At 35.5% G+C, this 21,204-nt stretch overlaps 2 protein-coding genes across 3 annotated transcripts in view; one reads left to right on the top strand and one right to left on the bottom strand.

Annotated features, from left to right (window-relative positions):
* The window catches only part of ces2b (carboxylesterase 2b), a 20,566-nt gene extending 14,170 nt beyond the window's left edge, over positions 1–6,396 (top strand). Inside the window, exons 24-37 of the mRNA XM_042753374.1 lie at positions 46–118; positions 904–1,064; positions 1,182–1,371; positions 1,455–1,593; positions 1,668–1,801; positions 2,721–2,874; positions 2,971–3,075; positions 3,171–3,272; positions 3,743–3,886; positions 4,072–4,149; positions 4,244–4,390; positions 5,575–5,725; positions 5,827–5,899; positions 5,982–6,396. Of these exons, the coding sequence (XP_042609308.1) occupies positions 46–118; positions 904–1,064; positions 1,182–1,371; positions 1,455–1,593; positions 1,668–1,801; positions 2,721–2,874; positions 2,971–3,075; positions 3,171–3,272; positions 3,743–3,886; positions 4,072–4,149; positions 4,244–4,390; positions 5,575–5,725; positions 5,827–5,899; positions 5,982–6,165 (1,835 nt within the window). The 3' untranslated portion in view covers positions 6,166–6,396. The remainder of the gene's footprint in view (positions 1–45; positions 119–903; positions 1,065–1,181; positions 1,372–1,454; positions 1,594–1,667; positions 1,802–2,720; positions 2,875–2,970; positions 3,076–3,170; positions 3,273–3,742; positions 3,887–4,071; positions 4,150–4,243; positions 4,391–5,574; positions 5,726–5,826; positions 5,900–5,981) is intronic.
* On the bottom strand, positions 6,392–21,204 carry LOC109096018 (F-box only protein 31-like). 2 transcript variants are annotated; one of them, XM_042753375.1, is made up of 10 exons: positions 20,731–21,204; positions 18,153–18,224; positions 16,612–16,698; positions 15,033–15,109; positions 11,898–12,065; positions 11,743–11,817; positions 10,786–10,895; positions 10,518–10,671; positions 9,348–9,682; positions 6,392–8,566 (listed from the first exon to the last, which is right to left on the bottom strand). In XM_042753375.1, the coding sequence occupies exons 1-10, from the start codon at positions 21,107–21,109 to the stop codon at positions 8,344–8,346; spliced, it is 1,680 nt and encodes a 559-aa protein (XP_042609309.1). In that variant the 5' UTR covers positions 21,110–21,204; the 3' UTR covers positions 6,392–8,343. The 2 variants fall into 2 exon arrangements, with proteins under 2 accessions (XP_042609309.1, XP_042609310.1); XM_042753376.1 differs by lacking the exon at positions 16,612–16,698 and having other exon boundaries at positions 20,731–21,201.

The raw sequence follows: 21,204 nt of genomic DNA, 5'->3' as shown, positions 1-21,204 counted from the left end.
ATTGGTAATAGCAATCAATCAACCTCTTTCTGCTTCGTTATTCAGATGAATTCTCAGAGGAAGAGAATGAACTTTGTAAAACTGTCATGGCTTATTGGGGAAATTTTGCTCGCACTGGGTAAGTGATTACATCAGTGATAAAACAATCCCTTCTAAGTTAGGGGAAAAAATGTACCATTCATTTTAGGGCCAGATTTTCTAACAGCTTGCACCAAGTGCAAACTGTCTTTTGGTGTTAAAATAGTACTGTCAGGATTTATTAAAAACGCACAGTGAAGAATTAGAGCTGTAAAGTAGCGTGGACACAGTTATTTTTGTGCCTGACGTTTTTGAGTATGTATTTGTAAGAGTTTCCCTTTCAGACATAAAATTTGTGGAAGGAGAGTATTAAAATGAATTACGCAACGTGATTTACTAACGTTTGCACTTGTCAAGCTACTGGTATTTGCGCCATTACTGCCCCAAAAAAGCATGTCTTTAAAGCAGGCGGTAATTTGCATTATGGAAATGATCTGGCTGCGTCTGTGTTCTTTAATGTGTGCATTGTTAGTAAATCACCCGCAGAATTTCTAACGTGAATTTGCCCTGTTTAGTATATCTGGCCTTTAATGTCACTTAAGAATTAAGAATAACGCCACTGATAATTCAAAATGTCCCTTTAAAACGTTTTTCATAGACAACAACAACAACAACATAAAAAATCCTAATAATGACCTTTAGCCTAAGGAATAACATTTTACTATATACTGTATACTAAACTCTATACTTTTATATATGGCACTGGTCTGGATATTTTGCAGTGCATATTTTACATGATCTAAGAGTGATTAATACTAATTATAACATATATACTACTTCAAGTGCCGCTTTTGCGTTTTAATGTCTGTTTGTCATTGATGGCAGGTCTCCGAATGGTCCAGGCCTCACAAAGTGGCCTGAATATGGAGATGAGTCTGAATATCTCGGCATTGGATTGGAACAGAAACCTGGCAAAAACTTCAAGGGAAAACACTTCGATTTTATGACCCAAAAACTTCCACAGATAATAAAAGAGTGGAAGGAAGGCAAGTTACCTACTTCAGAATTGGTGTAAAATTAAGAAGTGTTTAATACTATTTTCTTTTTATTGTGAAATGTAAGTTAAATCGGATTTTTATGTTTATTATTGGTCTCTTTGACAGGACCTCTAGTGCAAACAAAATTAGGATCTCTGAGAGGTGCCTTTCTGACTGTGAAGGGCAAGGGCACAATCGTCAATAGTTATCTAGGAGTACCGTTTGCCAAGCCCCCTGTGGGCCCCCTGAGACTGGCTCGGCCCCAGCCTGCAGAGAAATGGGATGGAGTGAGAGATGCGACCAAACAGCCACCCATGTGAGATGTCGCACAACCGCATTTCAATTCAAACATCTTTAGTTAGACATTTCTATGATCTATTGGTGCTGTGGTTTCTTTAGGTGCATCCAGGACAGGCAAGTTAGTGTCATTGAACTTAAGTTTCTCGCTATGGATGTGGAGCTTCCCGAGGTCTCAGAGGACTGCTTGTATCTCAACATCTACACTCCAGTCAAACCTGGCAAAGACGCCAAGTTACCAGTAAGTTCATCAACGACTTAAGTGAATGTCCTCATAGAAAAATGCGTTCGAGAATGTTTCCTCATGTTTTCTAGGTGATGGTTTGGATTCATGGTGGAGGACTTGTTTTTGGTTCAGCTTCAGTGTATGACGGCTCCGTTCTGTCAGCGTATCAGGATGTGGTTGTGGTGCTGATTCAGTACAGACTGGGTCTGCTGGGATTCTTTAGGTAGGTGTCGTAAATTATTTCACATCCGTGATTACCCTTGATCATATCATTTTAATGAAGCGGAAAGATTAATGTTGATAATAATAATTAGACTCCAGTTTGATTCTAAAATGACTTATGCAGTGCATCTTTAAAATCTGAAAATTGGTCATAATTCAATTCAAATCATTTTGGTACGATACATAATATTTTCATTATGGCAGTTCAAACATAAAAGCCATTGCAACTACAAGTAGGTAAAAACTACAAGTAGGTAAAATTTGTATTCTAAGAATTTAAATGGTTTATTAATAATTTAATTGGTTATAACACCTAAATTGGTTAGTAATATCTGTATTAAATTTTCATTGTCAAATAGTTTTTTTTTTTTTTTTGGCATTTCCCCTTTATTACAATAGGATAGATAAGAGCTGACAGGAAGCGAAGTGGGAGAGAGATAGAGAGAGAGTGGGATCGGGAAAGGTCCTCGAGTCAGGATTCGAACTCGGGACGCCCGTAGCATTACATATTAGTAATTCAAATGAAATGATGTAATCAATATATTGAATATTCAACATCATATTAATACAGCAATACACATGCCAAAGCTAATGTGTTAACTTTAAATATTAATTAAATGTTCAGTGTCGTTATATTAATGCAAATGAAATAAATTAAATTGCTTTATTATGTTTTTGTGCCATGTAAGTATAAGAGATGCACTGAAAATATGTGGCTGAAATAATTTTGGAAATCATAGATTAAACCATTATGAATTATTTACCAAAACGTTATTTTCGGTTTTTGATTATATTAAATTGATTAAATTTGGTTTTGGTGTTTCTTTAAAAAAATAATTTTGGTGCATTACTAGTATGTTGTGAGTCAGTTTTTTCAATTTAATTACAGATTAAGATTAAAGATTCCTTTTTTTTTGTAGCACGGGAGATGAACATGCTCCAGGAAACTACGGTTTTCTGGATCAGGTTGCAGCTCTTCAGTGGGTTCAGGAGAACATCCACAGCTTCGGTGGAGATCCTGGATCAGTGACCATCTTTGGAGAGTCTGCTGGAGGAATAAGTGTATCCACTCTGGTATGGGTGTTTATTTATAGCATAGTAACTCAGACTTCATTACTCTTAAATATTTGTTTTGAGTGATCCATTCATTTTGGTGTCATTGTGTCTTCGATTCTTTCACCACTGGCTTCTGGTCTGTTTCATCGTGCCATTGCAGAAAGTGGGACGGCCTTGTGGGATGGTTTAGTGATAGGTAATCCTTTACTAAGGGCTCATGTACCATTTCATATTCTTCTTATATTTTCATATTTTTTTATTTGTATTAAGTGCATCTATTTTTAATCAAGTTCTCATGTTGATGGTCATTTCAGAACGCAGCCAAATTATGCAACTGTGACAGCAGCAGCTCATCGAAGATCGTCGACTGCATCATGCGCTGGTCTGAGGAGGAAGCTCTGCAATGTTCTAAACAGGTGTGAAATGTTTCATAATGTTTCATTTTAGCACAAGTACAAAAATAATAAACAATGTGTGATGCTTTACATTACAGGTGTTTATTTGACTGCTTATGATAAATTGCTTGTTGTATTCCTCATTTAGATAAAAGCATGTTATAAATTAAATGTAAATGTGATATATTTTAATATAATATACTTAAATATGAACTGAATTAACTGTATGTTATATCAATTAAATGAAAATGTATAAAATGCAGTTAACATATTTAAGTGCCCTTTTATTTAATTAATATTATACTATCTGCAAGTAAAAATTTTTTATTATATACTGTTATGTGCACATTCAATGCAATTAAGCACAGTTATTTTTCATGAGGGATGATGCTTCAATACATACCATATATTATGTATTCATATAATATAAGTGATTTTAGAATATATGTACAATATAGCCTATATTTGACGTGTTTCCGTTATGTTTCTAGTTTGTGATGATGCACTTCAGTCTCGCTGTGGATTCTTATTTCCTTCCCAAACCTGTAGAGGATATCATTCAGAAGCAAGAGTTCAGTAAAGTTCCTCTCATCACTGGAATTACTGATGATGAGTATGGCTTTTTACTGCCTGCAGTGAGTAAATATTATATTTATTGTTATATTTAATATCACACTCCAAACTCACTCGCTTAGAATCAAAGATTTTGTTTTCCTGTCATTGAAACAAACCTTCTGTTGAGATCTCAGACACATTTACAGCATATTCACAGATTTGGTTTTATATTTTGATGCTCAGGTTGAATGTTATTTCTTCACAGTATTTTGGAGGTAAAGGACTGATTGATGGGATGGATAAAGAGCAAGCCATAAAGGGCCTGACCATCACATATCCTGATGTAAGTCACAACTCAACACAATGCACATTTACCTTAAGTAGCTTACATGTGTTTTTCTTTGAATCCTGTGTGCTTTGACTGTTACTCCCATCAGCCCAGGGATCGATGGATCGTTGATCGGGTGGCGAACGAGTACCTGGGCGACACAAGAGATCCCATTCAAATCAGAGACATTTACAGAGAGATGATGGGCGACCTGATGTTCAACATCCCTGCCCTCCAACTGGCAAAATACCACAGCGCTGAATTTATACTGGTCCATTGCAGCTGTGTGGGGAGAAGGGTTTCATAATATTTAAAAAAACAAAGAATTTTTAATTCTGATTATATTTTGTAGTTAACACATAAAATTATATACTGTATACGCTACAGGTCAAAAGTTTGGAATAATTAGTAAAAAAACTCTTATGCTCACCAAGGCAAAATGCAGCAATAACAGTAATATTGTGAAATACGATTACAATTTGAAAGGAACTGTTTTCTTTTGTAATATATTTAAAAATGCAATTTTTTTTTCCTGCGATGCAAAGCAGATTCAGTGTCACATGATCCTTCAGAAATCATTGTTATATTTTAATTTGCTGCTCAAAAAACATTTATTATTATTATTACTAGTAGTAGTAGTACAGTTCCGGTTCATAATTTGGTAAAATCTGGAAAGCAAGTGTTATTATAAAGAAATAATATTTTCATTCAGCATTAAATTTAGCCTGAATGCACTGTAAGTCGCTTTGGATAAAAGCGTCTGCTAAATGCATAAATGTAAATGTAAACTGACAAAAAGTGACATTAAAAACATTTATAATCTAACAAAATATTTCTACTTTAAATAAATGCTGTGTTTCTCAACTTTCATCAAAGATCGTGAAAATTTATCATGATTTCCACCAAAATGTTAAGCAGCAAAAACTGTTTTAAACATTGATAATAAGAATAATAATTGAGGACCAATAATAATTAAATAGCATAAGCATTTCTGAAGGATCATGTGACACTGAAGACTGGAGTAATGATGCTCAAAATAAAGCTTTACAACACTTTAAAATATATCTATATAGAAAATATTACAAATATATTATTGCTGAATTATGAAAAAAATATTATATTAATATTAGAAAAAAAAAACAGGTATGTTGTGCTTTTTTACATGACCGTTCAGCTCTTCAAAATCACAGTGAAATACTCTTGGAGTTAAAGGCATAGCAGTCATTATTTACTCACCCTCATGTGACAACAGTTGACGGTAGCCATTGACTTCCATAGTATTGTTTTCCATACGGTTGAAGTCAGTGGCTACCAGCAACTGCTTGATCACCAACATTCTTCAATATATCTTCCTTGTGTTCAACAGAAAGCAACTCATACATGAGAATGAGTAAATGATGAGTTTTCATTTGTGGGTGAACTATCATTGTTGTGACTGTAGCCTCAGGAGCGCCGGTGTACCTGTACGAGTTCCAGCATGCTCCCAGTATGGTCCAGAAGAACAGGCCCAGCTTTGTTGGCGTCGACCACGCAGATGAACTGTTCTTCATCCAGGGCACCTGCTTCGCTCAAGCCCACCTCAAAGCAACCGGTAAAACTTGTCATCACAAACCCATCCTTCACTGACACTGAACTTCTCTGAAAGGGTTTTAAATAACCTCTGAATCATCATTTAATGGTTCAACCTTTCAGCTCCTTTCACAAAGGAAGAGGAAGAGCTGTGCAGGACCGTGATGGGATACTGGGGGAACTTTGCACACACCGGGTAAAACATCAGTCCTCTTGTTTTTGTAGATGAACAAAGTATATATTTTCTGCACTCTAATACGTCTGTTTTTGGATCTCAGGTCTCCGAATGGTCCCGGTCTGACACACTGGCCTGAATATGAGGGTGAGGCCGAGTATCTCGGCATTGGACTGGAACAGAAAGCTGGGAAGCACCTGAAGGGGAAACACTACACATTCATGACCAAGACGCTTCCAGATCTCATACGCCAAGGCCGAGAGAAAACAGAGCACTTAGAACTGTAAAAAAAACAACTGTGTTTCATTAGAAATGAAGTTCAATGTGTAGATGACACAGAAAAAAATTAAGAACTGTGATTCAACATAAGAATTTAAATACCTAACCTAAGGAAATCAAAAAAGAGTGTATTTTGGAGCTGAAGCTCAAATTTGATAGGAAAATGCACAAATTAATCACGTGACATAACTTTAACTAACCTGTTTTGCACTTAAAAATAAAAGTCAGACAACGTTTAAGTTTTTCCTCCATTTTATTGAGAACAAACGAAGGCTAAAGCTGCAAACCTCCCTGAATTTGAATGCAACGTGTGCATACTAGTCATGAATTTGCGCTTTGACATTTCCTAACTGGCAAATTTACATGGATGACAATAATTCAGCTATTGACAGTATTCGGATTCTATTTTTTAAACAGCAGATCGACGTCAAATATAAACACCTGTATCGGATGCTTGACTTGCTAATGGAGCGGTTTTGCTCCACATAAAATGATCACACTTACTGACAACTCCAATACAAGTACAAAATTAAAAATAAGGAAATTACAAGTGTATAATTTACAGTTTTAGGCACAGTGCTTTGCTAAATTATCATATAGATAAATAATGAAGAAAAACTCAGACTTGAAGTCAACCTAAAAGCATCTGTGAATCAATGAATCGTGACTATGAAAAAGGAGGCAAACCTTGATCGCATCCATTGGGAAGCCAGTAGGGTAGACTTTGAGTTATTAGTTGCACAAATGCTTTGAAATGTGATTCGAATAGTTATGAGCCAATATAAACAGCTGAAATTACATCTCATTTGGAATAATATCAATAGTTGTAGGATATCAGTCCACGTAAACGGCCAATTCTATGAGAATATTACACTTAAAACAAGTAAACACAGGCAATATACTTAAATTAGTTCATCGATCATATATACAATCATCCTTAAAACAAAGCTAGAATGTATTGATAAATGTTTCAATATTTTCAATGCATTTACATATATATTCACTTTACATTATACTGATTTTTTTTTTTTTTTAAATGCTAGTAATGCTGCAGTCAAATACAAAAGTATAGCCGGAGTAATTCTGCCTCCGATAAATGTCTATGCTGTGTAGGGAAGAGCACTTGGAAGAGAGCTGCACAGCTAGAGGAACAGAATCACTATCATGTGAAAATGAGACGCTCGTCGTGGTCGTAAAATTTGGTGGCTAACCAATCAGCAATTCACTTGGAAATTTAACAGTATGATAGATAAAAATTCAAGGAATTGTTTAGCCAAAAATGAACATTTGCTGAAAACTGGCCAGTCGAGATGTAGAAGAGTTTGTTTCGTCGTCAGAACAGATTTGAAGAAATTTAGCATTACATCACTTCCTGTGAATGTGAATGGGTGCCGTCAGAATGAGAGTCCAAAACAGCTGATAAAAACATCACAATAACTCCAGTCCATCATTTAACATCTGGTGAAGTGAAAAGTTGTGTTTTTAAGAAACAAATCCATTATACAAATGATTTAGTTTTAAACCATCTGCCGTTTGGACTCTCATTCTGACGGCACCCATTCACATTGGTGAACAAGTGATGTAATGCTACATTTGTCTGTATCTGATGAATAAACAAACATCTCAAATGGCCGGAGGGAGAGTAAATTTTTAGCAAATTTTGATGTTTGGGTGAACTATTCCTTTAAATAAGAAAATGTGGCTTTTTTAGTGTAAATATTAATGGATGCATTATGGAGTGATAAAACTGACAACATTTGCAGTGACAAAGCGGCTGGAAGTTATTTGTTTTCAGTGAGCGCTGGCGGAAAAAATGGAAGCATTTCCAAATATGGTGTGGACTTCTTACGAATAAAGAAATAAACTGAATAAAATCATTTAAAAGCAACCGCAGATGTTGCCAGATTGAGGACAAACGCTTCTAAGATTATTTCTAAAGCACAAAACCACAGGATTTCAGGGTCTGAAGATCAGAGGCACGCTCAGCTGAGTATACGGGCAAATTTTCACATTGTTGTCGTCTTCATCGCCATTTCCAGGTTACAAAAATAAATTAATTAAAAAGCTGATAAGAAAGGCCTTATATAATACAACTGTGGCTTAAATACACCTGTGCGGATGCGAGCAGGAGTGCGTAGGTGTGTGTGTCAGCAGAGGATGTGCCTGATGTAGTGTGAGGTTTGCTATCAGGATGTCCATGACTGCATGTTGCGGAGCATGGCCTCGAAGTGCTCCATGCTGGGGGCCTGAGCGTGGGACAGCTGGTCGGTCAGCCGACTGTACAGACTGAAGGACTTGAGCTCCAGCCAAATGAAGCCGAAGCGGTCGTCATCGAACAGCACGAACAGACCCGGCGTGCGCTCTGGACTCGTGAAGCCGTGGCCGGCGATCAGGCCTGTTCCATAAAAACTGAAACACATAAAGGAAATCCAGAATATAATTAAACAAACGAACACTTTATTTTAAGGTGTCCTTGTTACAGTGTAATTCTACATTTAAGTACTGAGTAATATGAATTAACTACATGTACTTACTATATGGTTAGGGTTAGGATTAGGGAGAAACTTGCATGTAATTTTGCATCATTTATTGTTATTATAATAGTAAGTATATGTAACGTGTAACAAGGACACCTTAAAATAAAGTGTTAAGATTATTTTTTTTATTATTCATTTAAAGAATTTTAAAGTGTACTGCATATTCCTTTTTTTTAATTAAGTTAGAATAATAAAACAATTACACATACATTTTACAATTTTTACAAAATATTACAAAAAATATTACATCAAATTATTTAGTTTAACAAGTTACATTTAGTAACTGATTTAAATTAATTGACTTATTCATATTTTATAAAATATAATAAAGAATTAGTTTAATTCATTTAATTTCTGACTATTATTTCTGTATAAAAATATATAAATATATATTTGTCATTAATTATATTTAATATTACAGAGACAAAACAAAAATATAAAGTGATATAAAATTATTCAGTTTAACAAATTAAATTTGGAAATTTATTTAAAATAATTAACCTTAGGCCTACTTTACAAAATATAATTAAGTATTATTAATAATATAAAAATGATTAAAATTTTTTTTATGAACTTTGGCTGATTTAATAAGCATTATATAATGTGTACAGTACAGTAATAAGATGTAAAGTACAGTACAGCATCAGACACACCACATCTTGCAGGTGCGAGGATACACTTCATTACGGGCCATGACTCCCAGAGGCAGCACAAACGGCTGCGCTTCAGATGCAGCGCTGCAGGCAGCAGCTCCCGGCTCCACGTCCTCCACTCCAGCAGGGGGAGCCGAATCTGAGCCCTCAGCCACCTCCGCAGCCTCTGATGGGGCGTCCTGGGCCTGTAGACCCCTCTGGGCCTCCTCGTGCACCCCCAGCACCAGGCGAGAGAGCTCTTCCATGCTCCGCTGGTGCTCCAGGTCCGGCAGACGCACCGGCCGGTTCAGGTCGATTTCTAACGTCAGCTGACCTGCTGGGACATTGGGGTCACCCTAAAAACAAACAAGTGAGCTGATGAACACGCTAAATCACACATACTATAGGCATTGTTGGAACCTTAAATTTCACACACATACAGTATATATTTTGAAAATATTTAAAGATTTATTTACAAGTATATATTTATATTCATATCATTTATATCATATATAAATATATTTAATATGTAAACGTAATTTTTTTATTTTATACATGCATATGTGTGTATTTATATATACATAATAAATATACACAGTACACACGCATATATAATGTAAACAAAAACTTATTTTGGATGCAATTAATCGCTTTCGCAGAATTATTCAAACTATTCATAGTGATGAATAATAATAATAATTTATAGAAATAATAAAATAATAATATAGTTGTAGTACTAATATATATATTTTATATATATATAATCATTTTGGAAGGTGAATATTTTTTTAAAATTTTTAATGATGAAATTATGCATCAAAGGTTTAACTGAATTGCTTAAGAACATAAATGTTAAATGTATAGTCCCCAAAGACAGAAGCACTGTTAATGTATGCATTCTTATGATTAAATTATGCTTTTTTTCATATTAAAGAACTTTGTGCTTATTCAACGTCTGGACCAGAAACTTGAATGCTTCAATGTTTAGACTGAACAATAAAATAAAAAAAAACACATCTTTTCCTTGTCATTTACTCCAGATATCACACGGGACTGGAAAGTGTGACAGACATCACTGTACAGGTGTTGATTTGAGTTTAACTCTGCCTCAAACAGTAAAGGTTTGCTCAGTGTCATGTTCTCCCTGAGAATCAAAGCGCTCCAGGCTATATTTTCAGAGGTCAGACTCACGGTAAGTTTGGTGACTTTGGCCTTGGAGCCGTGGAAGCTCAGCATGATGATCTCCAGGCCGTGACTGCCGTACGTCCCTTTGAAGAGGCCCGGCTGCAGCAGGTCTGAAGGGAGGCACGGGGGCAGATAAATCCGCCGGTACGTCAGGCAATTACTGAAACCAGGAAACACACGTTAAAACACACCTGGCACCAGACCGCAAAACTGAACCGAGGAAATGAAACTGTCAGCCCATTCTGGGTGAGGACGGGCGATGTGGGAGACTTACTCGTATTGGCTGGTGTAAATGAACTTCATGAGGATCAACTCCTGCATGTGCTCGTGGAAAATATCTTCCAGTGTTCTTCCCCATTCATCCTCCAACCACGTTCTGAACTCCTGCACAAACACATGGGGCTCAGCGAACATCCAGAAACTGCAGGAGAGCCGCGGTTTACCTCAAAATCTGTCTTAAAGGGCTAGTTCACCCAAAAATGAAAATTCTGTCATTAATTACTCACCCTCATGTCGTTCCAAACCTGCAAGACCTTCATTCATCATCTGAACAAAAATGAAGATATTTTTGATGAAATCCGAGAGCTTTCTGACCCTGCATAGACAGCAATGATAATACCACGAGCAAGGTCCAGAAATGTAGTAAGGACATCTTTAAAATAGTCCATGTGACGTCAGGGGTTCAACCGTAATATTACGAAGCTACGAGAATACTTTTTGTGCACAAAGAAAACAAAAATAACGACTTTATTCAACAATTCGTCTCCTGCCGCGATTTTGGAGAATATCACGTATGTAAACAACGTATGCAATGTGTGTACGCGGATACGTTGTTTACATTCAGATCAAAGCATATGTTGCATACGTTGTTTACGTATGTGATATTCTCCAAAATGGCGGCAGGGTGACGTGGAGGATTGAATAAAACCGTTATTATTGTTTTCTTTGCGCACAAAGTATTCTCGTAGCTTCGTAATATTATGGTTGAACCCCTGATGTCACATGGACTATTTTATAGATGTCCTTACTACATTTCTGGACCTTACTCGTGGTATTATCATTGCTGTCTATGCAGGGTCAGAAAGCTCTCGGATTTCATCAAAAATATCTTGATTTGTGTTCTGAAGATGAAGAAAGGTCTTACGGGTTTGGAACGACATGAGGGTGAGTAATTAATGACAGAATTTTCATTTTTTTGTGGACTATCACTTTAACAAGTCTGGTTTCCTACCTCTTGCCTTCCTCCAGGCATTCGATGGTGATCGGTCTGGTTGCATTTGGTGGAAAATTCATCTTTCTTCACAGTCTGTAAAGGAAAAAAAGATCAATATCTTGTGGAATATAATGGCACATGGAGCATTTGTGGTAGAAATATGTTAGATTTACCTGAATGTCTCCTTTATGAGGGCCTTTGTGTCCATACATGCATTCTACCATGGCTTTGTTTTTCTCCCACATATGAATGCGGAAGAGCGGCCGTCTACGCATGGGGTCCTCCACACGGGGATCATGGGGCGGTAAATACATCCAGCCTATGATGAACAGCCCGTCAACCTAAAATAATCACCAAAGCAAGAAAGAGTTGCATTGTTGTAATGTGGTATTGTTGTTGTTGTTTTTTTTATTTTTTTTGTTTTTGATTTTTTTTTTTTTATAAAGTTGTATGTTTAACAAGCCACTGGGTGAATTCCAGTTCGCACACAATTCCCAAAAACAGTGTAGCAAGTATAAACTCTATGATAATAAATGTAGCTAGATACTAACACTAGCTAGATGCTAACATGTGTCTAACAGTCTCTCTAAAAAACAAGCACACTTTAGCATATTTTACTTATTACAGAAAAATATACTTAAAAATAAGTATAATAGGCATAGCGTAAGCTCCGGTGGCAAGCAACGAACACGGAAGCGCAGAGGAGAGAGCGAAACAAAACACTGGTCACAAAACAGAAGTGTAAAGTGAGGATTTGTAAAGAAAAATGACGGAGGATTTCGATATAGGCCAAGAGGAGACAGTTTTTTTTCCTTTGATGTAAACTAAACTTGGTTCTCGAGAGACTAGCATATTCTCACCGGAGCTTAGGCTACGTCAACGTCATCCGTTGGAATGCCACTCTCTCATGAACGTGCGTACGAAAATTAGCAGAAGCTAGAGATTACAGTTTATAAAGTTTTAAATATGGATATTTTTGTTTGATAAGCTCTTATTTTTATTTTTAAAGTTATTTATTAGCTAGTGGTTGCAGTTTGTAGAGTTTATTATGATGGATTTATGCACTTTATTGGACAATGGCCATTCACTGCCATTTTTAATGTTTCATATAACTCTGATTGTATTGAAAGTCATATATACCTAGGATGGCTTGAGAGTGAGTAAACCATGGGGTGATTTTAATTTTTGGGTGACCTACCCCTTTAAAATAAACATGATTAGCTGAAATATTTCTGACCTACCTAAGCAGGGCTTAAGTAGATCTTTAAATGTAATTTCATGGTAAATATAGATAAAGTGTACTGCTGACTGTAATAAAAAACAATTATGGTAAACTTTAATACACTTCATATTGAAATATACTGTCATGTAATTTTGAACTTTATTCCGGGGCTTGGGGGTTGTGGTGGTGGACACATACAGGGTTATTTGGCAAACAAAAAAGAAAATGATTTTCCTTGCAATTAATTAGTAACGTATCTGCCATTGCCATTAGTCATTGACAGGCTCCGGCTACAGATTATGGAGGAATATTTGAAACAGCAATACCAAAAAAGGTTACTCACTACAATATGGTGCAAACACATGTAACATTTAGGATGCTTTTGATATTAAGTTTTGCTGGTTAGCTTTGTCCTTTTCAGAGTACAAGATGACCTACAATCTAAAACATGACATTTCATAAAATATTTTTGTTTGATGGTAAATTAAATACTAGGAAATAAATATATAACAGAAAATATACAAAGACAGTTTATTACAGAAAACTACAGTTCAGTTCAAATAACAACAATAAAAACATTAAAATGGTCCAAGAACTGGTAACTTAAACAGGGTTCGTACAGATACTGCAAAGTAAAATTCCAGGACTTTCAAGGACTTCTTTTTTGGTTTTCAAGGACTAAAATCAGATCTCACTTATGAATCAATATTGTTATTATCTTTCAAATTATAATAAATAAACAAATAAAACAAAATGGTACAAATAAAGTGCAGCACATGCAAGAATGCAATGACTGTGGCAACTTTAACATTTGAAAAGATACTATGGCAAAGTTATCGCTTTCCTTATTCAAACTGATTTTTTTTTTCATGAATATATGATTGACCTGAAGAATGAAAGCTATGTTATACACGTGGAAAATTATGAGCTTTATCACGCTCATAGACACTAGGTGTGTGACAATACACTTAGCTCACAAGGTGAGACAAAATGCAGATACTTGGTTCACTAGAACGAAACAATGTTTTAATATTTTAAGAAGTTTTCAAATGACAAAATATTTGTCTTTTAATTACAAAAAGTAAAAATGCAGTTGTATTTTGAAATGTTTTAACTAATCTAGTGTTTAACTAATGATTATTTTGCAACACACAAGTAATCTACTGATTATTTTGACAAGTGAGTAATCTGATATTTTTAGTAATACAAATAGAAGGTAACGATGAGGCAATAATAACTGGATTCAACTAAAGTATCAAAACTAAGTACATGGTTTTATTGCACAACACTTCTTAAATACACAATGTAATATGCCTAAATTTTAACAAATACCTGCAGAGGGCGCCAACGGCCCGGTGGTGTTTCATGTGATTCAACGTTTAAATCCATCTAATTTTAATATTTGGCCACATGCAAAGTCAGAAACTTTTATTTTGAAATCGCGATGTACAATACATATCATATTTAGAAATATGTTGATGTATTCTCCTGTGTTGGCACAGGTTTAAATGATTTACTTTACAAATTTTTCCCAGTTTTCCCAGATGAACGTTAATTAAGCAACCCAAACTCACTGCATATGCAGAGGATATTCACACATACCCCCTTTCACACATACAGTCCTTACTGGTAAAATACCGGGAAGTTACCATTAAGAGATCATGTGTGAACATGACCCTTTCAAAAATCCCGGTAAATTTGTTCTGGCAATCATATCGTTTTTATGGAGATGACGTGATTACTCTGAGCTGTTTACAAAGCTCCGCTGCTTTTTTAAATAGCTTTTCTATGTAAATATGATGCTAGATGGAAATCTTTGACCATTGTGCCTCGCAGCTTTTTCAATGTGTCACGCTCGAGACCCAGGCTTCTTTTCCATTCATCAGCTAATGCGTGTCTCATGTTTATAAGAGCAAAAACTTTAAACCCTGAAATATAATGATATTCATCGCCATAATCATCTTCGTAATACATAAGTGTTTTGTATATGAATTATGACAATTCACATATGTCATTTTCCACCAATATCAGCTATCTTTTTGCATTTGTTATCATTCTTTGTTGATCTTTTTCTGTGTGATCTTACCACCACATTCAGCAGTCCTCCATAGGGCCCGATATCAGGCTGCCAGAGACCCAGGATGTTTCTATAAGGATGTAACACTGCAAAACAAGCACATGACCTTAAAACACCACACAACACACATGACAAACCCAGAACCAAGAACGTTAGATGGGATTATATCACTTTCTGCATGGGGCATGAACTCATGAATGCATATCGAGTGTGTGAGTATATGCAACAACTTAGAGCTAATATTTACCCACGTCTGGTCACTTTTCCTCATCTGCATCTCACACAGTCAGCTGATGTTAGCGCACCCTTGTCAATCACACACATTCATGCTTGACACACAGGCGTGCTCACGCTTGGCAGAAGCTGCTCTTATTCTGATGTCTCATCAGTCTGTCCCAAACCAAGACTGTGTCCCAATTTGCATACTATACCTACTAAATAACTAGCATCTGTGCGTTCCAGTGTTTTGCAAAGATTTGTGATTTACTTCCAGTGGAATAACATATGCTTGGGGCTTATATTACCCATAAATCCTTGTGCTACAGAAGGAATGTGATGCCAAAACAGAATGTAAATATATAGAACACAAAGTAATAATGTGATGAATTCAGCTAGATGAATGAATTATGTAGGAATGCAACAAAAATGGATGAAAGTAATAACACACTTTCCTGTGGTGTCTTGCTACATAATGCATAGAAAAGTACATTAAAAGTATGTACTTTCCCATCACCAGTTAACACTTTCATAGTGTAGAAGAACTACGCAACTTGGGATTCAGCCTTAAAGGAATGTTCCACATTCATAATAAGTTAAGAATCTGTGACAGAAAGGAGTAATTTAGAAACTTAAGTTATTTTTGAACTAAAACTATTTAACTATTAAAAATACTATTCGGTTATTAAAAATAAAGCTGAAATAATACAATTCCAGATGAAAAATCAACCAAAAAATTGAAAGGTTGCTTTGAAATAAATTAACTGAAATACTCAAACTAAAAAAAAAAAAAAAAAAAAAAAATAAAATAAAAGAAATCGACAAACCACCTAAAATTAATTTTTAAATATATTTGAAGGTAAAATACTTTTAAAAGGTTAAAAAAAATAGTATAATAAAATATAAATATAAAAAAAAATACCAATTATGTTAATTTTATGACTGAGTAACATAAAATGGCTATTCAATTCTTCGAATATTTTTTATATTTTTGGTATATTTCTGCATATATATATATTTGCATATTCTGTTACTAGGTTTGCAAATTTACAGAGACTTAATTGTAATTTTTGATTTTATTGTACTGTAATATATTAAATTACTTTATCACACTTTCAAAACAACATTTACTTTTATCTTGCCACAATGCATATTGTGTACTGTTACAATTTGCTTGTTTTTTTTTGCAAACCAAGGAACAAGTCAGTAACATTTTCATTAATATAAATATAACTATATGGTCTTAATTTATAGCATGTTCGAGAGTTCTACTCAGTGAACCTGGAACAGTACGTTAGTAGCAAAGAGCATCTTCAACCAGCAGCTTGACAGGCAGTGACTGGACTCCACCACACACACAGCCAGTACATACAGTGTGTGTACACGTCCCGATAGTCCATATGCTCATAATCAGGGAGGAGCTTCATAAAGCGTCCCGACTTCACCTGCGGGTTCACACCTGGACAAGTACGCAGGTGAGTGCGCCACAGGAAGAGGAGAGTGAGAACCACACTCACACATGCCAGTGAAAATTAATTTGTACAGCGCTGAGACAATGATAAGTGTCTGTCTGTCACTTCGGAGGATGATATTTATTTTATGTTGCATATGCACATTTTTAAATCAACTGAATTATACACAAATGCCACACTGACGTCTGAGGAATCTTTCTCTATAAGCACTATGTTTTCACCTGCTGAAATATTTCTGTTTGAAACAAACATTGATACTCAACAACCAACCAAAGTGGGTGTAACTGAACATAAAATGTCTTGTGTGAGCTGAAGTAAATGTAAAACGCACTGAGAAAATGACAAATGACACGTAATGGTGTGAAGCGACAGCATTACATTAACAAACCGATCTGATTTTTCAGGTAAAAAGTCTAAAGGACATTTAAAGAGACGTCACACACTGGTCAGGATTTTTACAGCTCACTAGGTTGATAATCAGTTACCTGTTTGTCTGACCAAAGGCGGGCTAGAGTTCCAAGGTCTTTACAGTTTACTAAAATTATTAAAAAGCATTTTTGGTAATTAAAATAAAGATGGAATTATATAATATGAAAAAAATAAACTTAACATATATATAGTTCACCTAAAAATGATTTGGAGAAATTTAGCGGTGCATCACTTGCTCACCAATGGATCCTCTGCAGTGAATGGGTGCCGTCGGAACGGGAGTCCAAACAGCTGATAAAAACAACACAATAATCCACAAGTAATCCACACACCGCTCCGGTCCATCAGTTAACGTCTTGTGAAGAGAAAAAGATGTGTGTTTGGAACAAAAAAAAGCATAAAGACTTCAAACCAGCTAAAATCGTCTCGTCTGAATCAGGAGCGAAATCTGCACAGATCAAGCACCGTTCACAAGCTAAAAAATAGTCCAAAACAGTTCTGAATTATTATGTTGGTGGATTTTGATGTGAGAGGACAACAAGAGATGGACTTTTTAACTGGAGGAAGCGTTATTATGAATTATAAGAAGATTTATTTATTTATTTATTCTCTTTTTTTAACGCCACACCAGCATCAAAAGGCTATTTTCATAGCGATCTCAGAATAATTTTTGCTTTACAGGGCATTAATCATTGGACTGGTGTGGTGTGTGGATTATTGTGATGTTTTTATCAACTGTTTGGACTCTCATTCTGGAGTCTCATTTTGACTGGGGAGGATTTATTTGTGGGGGATTGATTTGTGAGTTAGTGATGTACCACTTAATATCACAAATCTGTTCAGATGAAGAAACAAACTCATCTACATCTTGGATGGTCTGAGGGTGAGCACATGTTCATTGGTGGGTGAACTATTACTTAAAAAATCCCAACTCTGTATCATATTTTATTATTTTAAATTCATACGAACTGCCACGATAGGTGACTTCTGTTGTTACAGTAGATTTACTTACGTTTCACATACAGATCTCGGCTCGACATGCCCAGGATCTCCATCTTCCGCAGGTCATCTCTCATCCCGAATTCTGCAAGAAGAGAAAAACTCATGACAATCCGCACGAGCACAGTACAGTCTTAAGAAAACAATCAACCTGGATCAAAAGCATGTCTCTGTAGTATCTAGTAGTAATGCTAACAGCTTCTGTGCCATCCTTTAAGCTGATGATCCACACAACGTGCAAGTGTTACTGTATTCTACTTGATTCTATTGCTGCAGTGGTGCTGAAGCCTGTTAAACAGATCTTAGACCTGAGATAAGGCAAACGACACCCTCATGGGGTCACTTAAATGTCATTAACACATCTGAGAACATGTTATCAGGTTTTTGGCCAATCCCTTGACTTATGCACCAGAAAGTTCAAGTAACGTATTTCATTCCACAGCTACACATTGACAGGCAAACATTAACTCAAATGTATGTTAATCTTTTGCTACTATTGCATCTGAAAACCTTTTTAGCTGTCTATCTACACAGCCTTTTAAGGATTTTAAATGCCTGCCTATGATGCCTAAAAATGCTGTATAAGTTTCAGGTCAATAGGTTTTAAGACACAGTCCATTTCTGGTTTTACAGTGCATGACTCAATCAACCGGAGCACTAAACCTCAGGCCACTCTAACAGCTCAACATCACAGATCAAGAACAAGGAGGTGGTTATGAAAAGAAGAAATCAAATGTATTCTGTGTTAATGTTGATGACAAACGTTAAAAACTTAAAGACTCTGTAAACATCATATGATTCTATGAATGATTACATGTGAGTGTACGCCGCTCAATCATTATATAAAAATAAAAAAAACAAAAAAAAACTCTGAGCTGTCTAGATATTTTTGACTTAAAGGCTTTTAGCCTCACAACAAAAATCACAACTTGAAACTTGATTCGGAAACTATATACATTCAAGTCATTGTCTGTATAAATTACATTTTAATGTGATTTTATATTATTTATAAACATTAAATAAGACATGTACATATTATTATTTAAAAAAAAACACTTGTGAAAATGAGTTTAGGATAACAGCACACACAAAATATATATGTGACCCTGGAGCACAAAACCAGTCATGAGTCACACAGGTATATCTGTAGCAATAACTAATAATACAGTGTATGGGTCAAAATGATCGATTTTTCTTTTATGCCAAAAATCATTAGGATATTAAGTAAAGATCATGTTCCATGAAAGATGCATAAAGACTTCAAACCAGCTAAAATCGTCTCGTCTGAATCAGGAGCGAAATCTGCACAGATCAAGCACCGTCCACAAGCTAAAAAATAGTCCAAAACAGTTATGTAAATATATATTATACCGTAAATATATATTATATATTAATAAATTTTTGATTAGTAATATGCATTGCTAAGAGCTACATTTGGACAACTTTAAAGGTGATTTTCTCAATATTTTGATTTTGATTTTTTTGCACCTTCAGATTCCAGATTTTCAAATATTGTCTGATTCTAACAAACCATACATCAATAGAAAGCTGAATATTTAGCTTTCAGATGATGTATAAATCTCAATTTTTAAAAAAATTTACCCTTATGACTGGTTTGGTTTTGTGGACCAGGGTCACATATTTACACACACGGACATGTGTGTGTGTGTGTGTGTGTGTATATGTGTTATATGTATATATATATATATATATATATATATATATATATATATATATATATATATATATACGTATATATGATATACACATAGAAAGTATGTAAATATACATATATATATTAGTGCTGTCAAGCAATTAATCGCATCAAAAATAAGTTTTTATTTACATATGTGTGTACTGTTTATATTTATTTATATATAAATACACACACATGCATGTATATATTTAAGAAAACAAATGTTACGTTTATTTATTAAATATACTTATAGATGATATAATTTATATGAATATAAATATATACATGTACATACATATAAATATTTTCAAAATATATGCTGTATGTGTGTGTCTATACATACACGTATATTATGTAAACAAAATATTTTATTTTGGATGTGATTAATGTTTGACAACACTTCAAAGTCCACTTATGTTATTCTGCGAGCTTAAGATGCATTTTTTTCTTTCTACATGTTTTTCCCAATATTTTAATTTTAGTATAACATTATAATACCATTCATATTTTTTTTTTTTTTATAATTTAAAGAAGAAACCAATCCAATGTATGGTTGACATTTGAGGCTTAATAGAAAAGCACTAAAAGTTTTTTAGTTAGAGTGTTTACAGCTTGTTTATTTTCATTTTAAAATATGGCATGCAGTTGCATCAAATTGTGATAATCGTAAGTAATCATCGCAATTACAATTTAAAGGGAATAATCGACACTTAAGATATTTGTCATAATCGTGCAGCCCTAATATATATATATATATATATATATATATATATATATATATATATATATATATATATATATATAAGGTTATGATAGTGTTTGAGTCGGTGTCATAACATATCAGTTTCGGGAGTAAACAGAAGGCCGCTGTGTGTTGTGTAGCAGCCATTATTACCCTCTGTACATCTCCTCCTCCAGATTGTTTCCGTGTTGAGGATCTGCCTGAATTTCTTGCACACCAGCGCCAGGTTGGGCAGCGCAGCGCCGGGCAGAGAGGAGAAGATCTCCACCAGGAGCTCCGGCGGCAGGTCCAGCAGGGACTGCGGGTGCGGGGGTCCCGCGGAGGCCCCAGACGCGAGGACACCGGCTCCGCTGCTGCAGACATCGGGCTCGTCTTTGGTTTTGCCCACGACCCTCTCCGCTTCCTCCTCCTCGTCCATGTCCATGTCGGAGTCGCTGTCCTGATGCGGCTGGCTGTGCCTCTGCCGCCGCCTGCAGCGCCGCGACTGTCCCGCTCCGCAGAGCCTGGCACACACCGCCATCCGTAGCAACATTACATCATCCCCGAGCAACAGCCGCTGTCCCCCGCAGTGCTCCGCTGCTGCGTGCGCGGCGTGCTTGGGCGTCTTCTCGTGACGCTGACGCGCCG

This window comes from Cyprinus carpio, chromosome B25, assembly GCF_018340385.1.
Source record: "Cyprinus carpio isolate SPL01 chromosome B25, ASM1834038v1, whole genome shotgun sequence".
Lineage (NCBI taxonomy): Eukaryota > Metazoa > Chordata > Actinopteri > Cypriniformes > Cyprinidae > Cyprinus > Cyprinus carpio.
This window is presented reverse-complemented; position numbering and strand designations above follow the sequence as displayed.

Coding starts and splice junctions, on each gene's coding strand:
- LOC109096018 (XM_042753375.1), bottom strand. CDS start 21,109: ATGTTGCTACGGATGGCGGTGTGTGCCAGGCTCTGCGGAGCGGGACAG. Junction 18,225..20,730: donor GAGGAGGAGATGTACAGAGG/GTAATAATGGCT, acceptor CTCTTCTTGCAG/AATTCGGGATGAGAGATGAC. Junction 10,672..10,785: donor ATTTACACCAGCCAATACGA/GTAAGTCTCCCA, acceptor TCCTGGTTTCAG/TAATTGCCTGACGTACCGGC.